The 9331-nt window shown below is 59.3% G+C and overlaps 1 protein-coding gene across 1 annotated transcript; it reads right to left on the bottom strand.

Annotated features, from left to right (window-relative positions):
* Positions 1 to 4158: 4158 nt before the first annotated feature.
* LOC125990654 (mRNA-capping enzyme-like) lies at positions 4159 to 5625 on the bottom strand. The gene has a single exon (XM_049758070.1). The coding sequence runs from the start codon at positions 5623 to 5625 to the stop codon at positions 4159 to 4161; it is 1467 nt and encodes a 488-aa protein (XP_049614027.1).
* Between the last annotated feature and the right edge of the window lie 3706 nt (positions 5626 to 9331).

The raw sequence follows: 9331 nt of genomic DNA, 5'->3' as shown, positions 1-9331 counted from the left end.
TTCATCGCACTTGTTGCGAATGTCCTCTATGGGGATCTTCATGCACCTTGAAACGGTTTTGGGTACCGTGATGGTGGGAGAACTACCCGTTAGCTTCTTGCACAGCTCCGCGTGCGTGTACGGGCGGCCGGTATCTTCGTTTGTTACGTCGTTCTTTGCACATGGTAATCACTTGTCTCATGGACATTGTCCTCATGCATTCGCGCATACTCGGAATATGTTGGACGCTGGTGCCGGCCGCCGCGGGGGGACGCGGGGCGTCGTCCGTCTGCGAAGCGTCCGGAATACGTTGAACGCCGGTGCTGGCCGCAGCGGGGGGACGCGGGGCGTCGTCGGTCTGCGACGGAATACGTTGGACGCCGGTGCCGGCCGCAGCGGGCGGACGCGAGGCGCCGTCGGTCTGCGACGCGCCCGTGAGTCTGGCCACTATGGCCGCTTTGTCGACTGGTCTGCCCCTGTCCGTGATCACGATGTCGGGATCGCTGCACATAAACTGGAGTTGGGTAGTGTTGTATTTTACCAGGACGCGATCCACAGCCTGGTCGTCGTCGAGTGGCCGGCTCATGGTGCGGTCGTTTTCATTAGGGTGAACTGTCTCTTGGAGCGTACGTGCCGTCGACGGGTGAAACAGCATATCGCACAGCGCGTGCTTAGTCAGGGGCATGCCTCGCTCGTTCAGGTAAGGGAGGCCCTTTTTCGCGCACATGTTCTGCAATTGCCCCAGGCTGTGCGTTCTAACGGCGTTGTCGATGCTCACCCGTTGCTGCGGTACCCAGTCCGTAAACAGCATGGCGCACATCTCGGACTTTGTCATGTCCCGACCGTTGACGGTCGTGTCCAATCCTTGGCTTCGCGCATACTCCGCTATCTCGTGCCGCGTATTCCGCATGCACGTGGTGTACGTCGTGTAATGGTTGGCCGTGTTCTTCTCGGGTGTTCCCATGGTCGTCTACGATGTACGGAGGCCTCCGTGCATCGCATATGCGCACCGTCGATTGAAAGGATTCAACTTGTGCAGGCGATGCGTCGAGGCCTTTTTACATCACACATGCGCACCGTCGATCGGGGAGATTCAAATCTTTTACAGGCGAGGCCTTTTACTTACATTAACTCACGAGCAAGTGTTTGTAGTGTTGTTGTACGCGGACAGCGACACAAACAGCGTCCACTTGATGTCCGGGTCCCAACCGTCGACGGGCGACAGGTGCACCGCAATGTCCTTCGGGGGTGTGTGACAAACGACATAGTGCTCCGGATCCACGGGCTTGTAGGCGCCCGGGACAGAGTCCCGCAGGGCCGCAAAGCTGTACGTGGCGCCGTGGGACGCGCGCACCGTGTTGTGCAGCATAATGTGGAGCATCTTGATGTACACTACACTGTTTGCGGGCGCCGGATCCATCACCAGCGCCTTGAACATGATTGCGACGCGGCTGTGCCCCTGCATCATCTGCGGCAGGTGCAGGGTCGCTTTGTCCGACGTGCCGGTCAAAGCCAACAGCATGTTGCGCTTTTCTTACTCACACCCTCTGCTTGAACGCGTGCCCGCAGTCGAAACTGGCCTCCATCAGGTTGTTGGTTATCATCCAGCGTTTTATAATGGCGCACAGGCGCTCCCTGGGCATGTCTACAAAGAGCAGGAACCGTACGGCGTCTTCGCGGGTGGCCGGCACAAAGTCGGCCATGGGGTTCAAGGGACGCATACCGCTGACCCACTCGGCGCACTGCCTCATCAGACTCTGCGTGCTACGCGTGGACGCGGGCACGCGCGGCTTGAGTCGGGTCACCAGCAACTTGACGAGCACCCACTTGTCCATATCCACGCAACGCTGACCCACCTTGAGCCTCCTCAAGTCCCCGGCCGGGTTCGAACTCACGTCCCTGAGGCAAAAGTCGCCGCGCGCCGGGTTGTACATGCCGTAGTAACCCACCGGAGACGCCATAAGGCGCCGTTTACGTTCCGCCCCTCGGTCGACCGGATCGCTGCCCCACTGTAGCATACGTGTGGCGTCGCTGCGCTGCAGAATCAGGTTGGCGTCGTACAGCCACACCTGGTACGTGTCGCGGTCCCAGAAGCCCTCGTAAAGGTCCAGCACCTCGGCCTGGTGGTCGCTCAGGGCGGCGCCCTCGGCGTACAGCTGGATGAGACGCTTCAATAACTTCAGCTGCACCGGACGCGGCATGCGCACCATCTCCGCGGCTTCCCGGCGGCCCGACAAGATGTCTCTGATCAGCGCCGGCGCGGCCCTCGTGTCTCGCCGTGCGCATACGGCGGCCACGCTCAGGTAATGTTCCTTGGCGCACACCAAGTTGTTTGAGTAATACTCGTCGTCCACCAGCTTGCCCGTGGCGTAGGGATCGGTGGTCACCAGCATACCGTTCTCGATATCCGAGGGAACCACGTAGGCGACGTGGCCCGAAAAGTTGCGCACGGGCACTCGGTGCGCCCACATGTACCAGAGCTCGGGTATCGCGTCGGCGCCCCACCCCACCAGGTTGGAGCCCGTGAGCGCTTTGGCCTTCACCTTGGCCGAAGGCGCTACGGGAATGTACCGGCGGCGCGGTACCGTCGAGCGCTCGCCGCTGCACGTGTACTCGCAGTCGGTATACTGGCACTCGCGGGAGCCGTCCACCTGGCGGCGGTTGCGGGCCTTCATGAATACGCAGTCGACGGCGGCCACGTTGAGCAGGTACTCGACGTGTTTAATCTCCAAGTCTTTGTTCATAGCCGTTCGCAGCATATTGAGGTCGAGGGACTCGTCGTCCGCGCGGCCCGTCGCCACCACTATGTGCACGTTGACGGCGGGCTGCGCCTCGCCCAGCATCAGACGCGTGTAGTCGTGAGACCGGGCGCGCACGGCCCGGTAGATGGCCTGGAAGGTTTCCGTAAAGTTCCAATGGGGCGTGAGCACAAACAGGTCCGTGACGTCGCGCATGGTGAAACCCTCGGCTAGGGCTCGGCTGCCCAGTACCATCGCTACGTCGGAGCCGTCTACGTTGCGCTCGTGGTTGAACCGCTCTAGCATCTTTTGCACGCGCGTCGAGTCAGCGCCCGTCAGCACCATGAAGCGCTTGGGCCGTTTGACGCCGCCGTACGCGGCGCCCGTAACCATGGTCCAGCCGTCGTTCCGCAGCAACTGCGAAAGCAGCATCACGCCCGTGCCGCGCACCACGTCGCAGTACACGAAGCTCTTTCTGGCGGCCGCCAGTTGAGACATCACGTAGTCGAACTTGACGCTGTAGTCGGCCAGGTCGCCCCGGGCGGGCAGGGCCGCCAGCGACGCTTTGCGCGTGCTGGTAAAGACGTTGTTGGTGCGCTGGTCTTCGTCCACCGCGTTCAGATATACGCTTCGCTGGTACGCCGACATCTTCAGCTTCACCACCTTGAAGGGCAGACCGTCTATACGTCGGCCTCGGTAGCGCACCTTGACGCCGCTGCTCTTGCCCAGCACGTACGACACGCGCCCTCTGACCGTCCTTATAAAGTCGCTCTCCGCACCCCGGATAAAGTTGCCCGAGCTCGTAAAGAACCTCGACTTGTCCACGGGCTCCGGCAGAATCAGGTTCATGACGTCCACGATCTCGTCGGCGCGGTCCGCCATGGGCGTGCCCGACAAAAGCACCTTTTTGGCCCCGCGCACCGACCTCATAAACATCAGCAGCGAGCGGTACGCCGCATTGTCCTCCCTCAGGTTGTGCACTTCGTCCACGATGATCAGGTACCGTTCGTACGTGGTGGCCAGTAAGCCCCGCGACACGCGGTTGCACCACGCGTCGAAGCGGTCGTAGGTGGTGAAGCGGAAGAACTGCTCCACGGCCCGCCGCTCCCGACGCCACGAGCTGTTGCATTTATCGAGCAGCTCGGACCGGAAGGTGCGCATCAGGCACTCGCCGCGCGTGATCACCAACACCCCTTTGAGGTACTTGGCGGCGCACTGGGCTATGGCCACGGCCGTGCACGTCTTGCCGGTGCCCATTTCGTGAAAGAGCAGCAGCTCGTTGTAGGGCGTCTTGGGACTCAGGAAGCGCGCCAGGTACTGCTGCTGCACAAAGTCATCCTCGGGGTCCAGGCCGCCTTCCAGCCTTATGTCCCCGTGGACCCCGAAGCGCCGCTCCTCGATGTCCGGGTACAGCGACAGGAAAACCTCCATTTTGTTTTGATCATTCGCAGATGAGATCCCTGAACCGGCCAAAGTCCACCGGCTCGCAAATGCTGTCGTAAACGCGCAGCGCCGTAAAGTACGTGTTGGCCTGGGTTTTGTCGGACCGCACGCGCAGCACCCGCCACGCGCCGTCCGCAAAGGCGCACTCGACCACGCAGCCGGCCATGGCCGGGTCCCACGCCAACACCCGGGCGAAAGGTTCCGTGGCTCCGTGCAGGTACAGCCCGGCGCACTGGGCGTCGACGGGCACGAGCTTAAAGTCCACCGTGTTTTTCTCGGGAGGCTTGTACTTTACCACGGACACGTCGCGCCCGCCGTAATAGGGCTCCTCGTTGGACTGGAACAGAAAGCCGTCGCAGTCGGACCGACCGGCGTACGCCTCGTACAGGGCCTCGAACTCGGACAACGGCACAAACGCTTTGACCGTGACGCGCAAGGGCCCGCGGTAACAACGCGCCACCGCGCTTACGGCCTCCAGCCTACTGTCCAGGGTGTAGTCGGCCACGTGGGTACCGCACACGTAGATCACGTCAAAGATGTACAGGTCCTGACCGCAGTGCTCGCAATCCACCAGGGTGTCCGTCAGGTGCAGGCCGTCGGGCCTCTCGAACCGGTCCTCTGTCAGTTGCCATATGGTCGCGCAACGGTCCATGACGTACACGCGGTCGCGTCCGTCTATGTACAGCATGTACCGGGTGCCGTCGGCCTTCCACGTAGCGCGCCCGTTGGCGCCCAGCCTCACCACCTCGGAATAATTATGCCTGCTCATCGACACGGGCATACAGCCCGGGAACTGGTCACGGTACCGATAGCCCACGGCCCCTGTGATGACGCGCGTTATCTCGGCGCGCAGCTCCGCGTCGTGCACCGCCCCTAGGCCCAGCTTGTATTTGGGTGTCTCGTCGCGAGCGGGCGCGCGCGTCACAGGCAGCTCGGGCAGCCACGCCGGCAGCTCGGCCGCTACCAACAGCGTGCGGGCGTTGTACTTGATGCACAGGGTCTTGACGTACTCTTCCTTGTAGATGCCCGGAGGTCTGGCCTCCGCAAAGAGGCGGATGGCGTCGTGCACTGACATCTTGCGGCGTTCCACCAGGTAGCAGCACACTAGATAACCGGTACGATTAAAGCCGTACGTGCAGTGCACGTACACCGGGCCCTGAGCGGCCTGACACAGGTTCAAGAAAGTGCGCACCGCTCTGGGGCTGGGGCACTGGTTGTGTCCCTTGCAGCATATCTTGTGGTAGCACGCGCCCAGGGCTTTACCGTTGTAATAGCGCGTGGTGTTGGTTAGGTCTATCACGGCTCCGTACGTGTAAGGCTTGGGGGCCTTGTAGTGGTTCGCGGAGGGAATGTGCTTGTCGTAGCGACCGTCGAGAAACGTTTTACCCGGGGTTATGAACCCGCAGATTGTGAAACCCTGGGCCGGGCACTTGGCCCAACCGTGCGGGGGTAACATACCGGACATTATGCCTCGGCGGTTACCGTTTCATGTCGCTCTAAACGCAAGCCCGCGGCGTCGCGCATAATCAAATGTTGTACTCGGACACAGACAAGGGTGTACACCATCTTTATTCAATTCAGTAAACGCCTCAACAATCGTTCATGGCCTTGCGGAACGTATACAGACCCGCTTGCATGCGGTAGTCTTTTTCCATTACCTTACTTAGTTGATCTTTCACTTGAGACAGTTCAGCAAAGTGGGTGCCGTGTACGTCGTCGCAGAATTGCGAGGCGGACGCTTTCAATATGTCGTGTTTCGCCTGCAGCTCGGAGAGCCGGGCCTCCGTCTGGACGAGTTTGTTGGAGGTTTCGATGTTCGCCAAACGATGTCGCTTCAGCTTGCCGCGGAGCTCGTCTCTCACCGCGCATTGTAGTCCCAGCTCGTGCTCGTCCCGCAGCGCGAGGGCGGATTCGGTCTCGGCGCGCGACAGCTCGAGTTGCCGTTCGAGCTGCAGGGCCTCGGCGCACGCGTTGGCCATCTGGTCGCCGGTGCATTGCAGCTGCAACGTTAACGTGTCCACCGTGTCTTTGTGTTCGGCTTGCAGTCGTTTCTCTTGCTTGGCCAGGTCGTGACTGTGACCCATCGCGCAGCGCTCCTCGGTGTCGCACACTGCATCGGCCACGCGTCGATCGCATTCCCTGAGGCACTCCTTTACCATGCGGTCTAGGTCATACACCGGCTGTATGTCCCCGGCAAACATCGGTGCCCGGCAGACCGGGCACCGATAGTCAGATGCGCAGACGTTGATGTCGGTCTCGATGCACTGCTGGCAAAACAGATGACCGCACCGGGTGACGACGATGGATGTCATGGTCTGCAAACAGATGCTGCAGGGAAAAGGTGTAGATGCCATGGTTGCCCGTACCTATGCTTTCACTCCATTAGCGGTTAAACGACAGGATTCAAATTTTGTTGGCATATTGTGGTGCAAAGGACGTGCCCCCCCCCCCCCCCCCCCCCCCACAGTCGTAACTCTACCCCATGCCCGGTCGATCGGAGATATTCAAATATTATTAACACCCCCCCATGTTAGTCGATCGACCAACGCTCGACATCCATGTTTAAAGTATGGTGAAACAACCCCCCCGGGGGGGTAATCGATCCCCCCCCGAGGTCGTCGATCAATCAACACTCATTGTCAGACCCATGTTTATTATTTAAAGGGGTAAAATATTATGAAACAAACCCCCCCCCCCTCACTGAAAATACGGTTGACCCCCGATTGATTAAACTCACGCTCAGACCGTATGAATCATTTGCCATGTTTATTGTTTAGAGCAGTTAAAGTATTGTGAAACAAGGCATGTGCCTGTACTGGCAGTAGGCCAACACAACCATGATCAAGAGAATCGCCTCGATCGTTATTATGCACGGGAGCAGGTACGGCAGGTACCCGCAATCAGGGGGCGTTACGCAGGTCACGGCAGGACGGTGGCCTTCTTGGTCGTGCTGCTTCGTGGGTGGGGCCGGACGCTCCTCACACGGGATGACGGCGAGGTCGGTGACCGCATCGTCGCTGTCGTGTCCCACGGGTGCGGTGAGATGGCATTCGTACGTCCCGTTGTTGGCCCACGTCACGGGATCCCGGAAAAGCAGGCTGTCGTCGTCGAGTAGTACAGCGTTTCCGGCCCATCTACCGTATGCGGGTAAGGTGGTGTTGCGCTGACGCTTCACGATCACTTCGTGTTCGCGCTTGGATCGCACCATCTTGTACCAGACTACAAACAGGTAATTGAGTCGATGATCCCTCTTTGCCATGCATGGCACAGTCACATTACGTGTACCGTGCAGGACGTAAACCGCGGCGCTTGTTCCCGAGAGGATAGTGAGGAATAACACAAACACCTTCATTGTAGCTAGGATGTTTTATTTTTTCCAAAAGGTCGGTACATTCATAACATTCAAATAAACCGAGAGAGCATACAACCGGCAACGGTACACAACGCTCCCACGACACATATGCCAGATATCGCGGTCACGGGCTTAACGAGTTTGTAGGCATGCAGAGAGACTGCACAGACACCGACCAGTAAACCCGCAACAAACGCTCGGGCCACCGCGGTCGTAGGCACGTGCGCTTTACGGCCGCGTTCCAACCGCGTCCAGTCCAGATCTTCCGGTAGCTTCTCCACGAGAGTGGTTATGATGTCGGGGCAACGATCGATTTGCTCGGATAAACACTGCGCATACATCTCCACGCAGGCGTAAATCAAAGTCACCACGCGTCCCATGTTGGGAGTATCCTGCAGCACTTCGTCGATGATGCCCTCCACGATGTCAACGTTGCCCGTGTCTACTAACACGCTCACTACCTCGGATAGCTTTTCTGTACCGTCGAGCAGCAGCGCCGCTTCTTCGCAGCTGCGTATTAGGGCGGCCGTAAGCTTAGGGCTGGTCGGCAAAGGTCTGTCGTCACGCCGGGCGGCGTATCGCTCCAGCCCGCGTAATTTGAGCACGTGGTCCGCATAGCCATACACTATTTCCTTTGTGACAGACATTTATCTATAGTTCTGCAGTACGCCGATACTACATATTCATATCTTGCGACGTTATGTACGACGTCGGGCCACCGCTCTAGGGTACCGTGGGTGAACGCGTTACGTACGCGTATTCAATAGCGGGCCGTACTCGGGATGAGTGACGACGTGCTCCTGCAGCTCCTTTAGATACTGCCTCATAACAATCTGCTTCAAAGTGTTTTCAAAGATCTCGGCTAGCAGCGAGTCCGACTGTACGATGGAAAAGTACTCGGGTCCCGGTCTTACGCCCAGCCCGGCCATCACGTGCAAACACTTTTTAATTTCGTGCTGCGTTTCCGACACGTACGAGAGGTAGAGCGAATAGTCCCACGGTATGGTCCTGACCTCTTGCACGACGTCAGGCAGGTGGGGAGCCCGGGCGTAGAGCGCGGCCAGGATGTCAGACAATCCCTCAAAGTCCTTGGCCCTAAAGTGCGCCTCTAGGTCCTGATCCAACGCGGGCATGGGCACCCTCAGCGTGTTGACCCTGTACGACAAGTACGTAAGCAGGTACGCCAGGTCCACAGCCAGCGACCCGGGCGGCTTATAGTTTGCCGCCATGATTACGTACCACAGGCAGGTTATGCAATTATAAGTGACGTACAGGCCGTCCGTTACGTTAAACTGGGCCACTATGTTAGACATGGACGTAACCATGGCTTCTACGTTCCAGTACGTCGGCGGGATGTACACCTAAAGCACCTCTAACGGTACCCGGCCGGTCTTGACATAGTCGGCCATGGACATGTTGCCGTGGCTCACGACAGCGTTGAGTGTCTCTAGACTGTAGTTGCCCAGCGCGACGTGATAGTTTGACGACCACGACTCGATAATGTAATGTAGCAGGTACTGGTCGTTCACTCGCGTGGTCGTTACGTCGTAGTGTCTGGCGAACGCTACCGCGGCCAGACTCATGCCGGTGTGGATCAGAACCACCACGTCCTCCGCGCTGATGAGAGGCGCGTCGTGCGACGCCACGTGCACCAGGGCGTGTTCGGGCCACGTGTTGACCATGTGCCGCGACAGGGTGCTGTTGCCCACTTGTGCGCTCGTGTCCATGTGCATTAGGAAAAAGTCTACCACCCCGGGATCGTAGCCCCTGGGCGCCAGGGCGAGGTCGGCGAGGGTCATGCCGTTACCCGTCACCATGT

Source organism: Syngnathus scovelli, chromosome 20 (genome assembly GCF_024217435.2).
Source record: "Syngnathus scovelli strain Florida chromosome 20, RoL_Ssco_1.2, whole genome shotgun sequence".
In the NCBI taxonomy this organism is placed as follows: Eukaryota; Metazoa; Chordata; class Actinopteri; order Syngnathiformes; family Syngnathidae; genus Syngnathus; species Syngnathus scovelli.
Note: the sequence above shows the minus strand (reverse complement) of the source record. Positions and strands in the feature narration are given on the sequence as shown.

What these genes read in the sequence shown, in the direction of transcription:
- LOC125990654 (XM_049758070.1), bottom strand. Translation starts at nt 5,625, where the DNA reads ATGTCCGGTATGTTACCCCCGCACGGTTGGGCCAAGTGCCCGGCCCAG.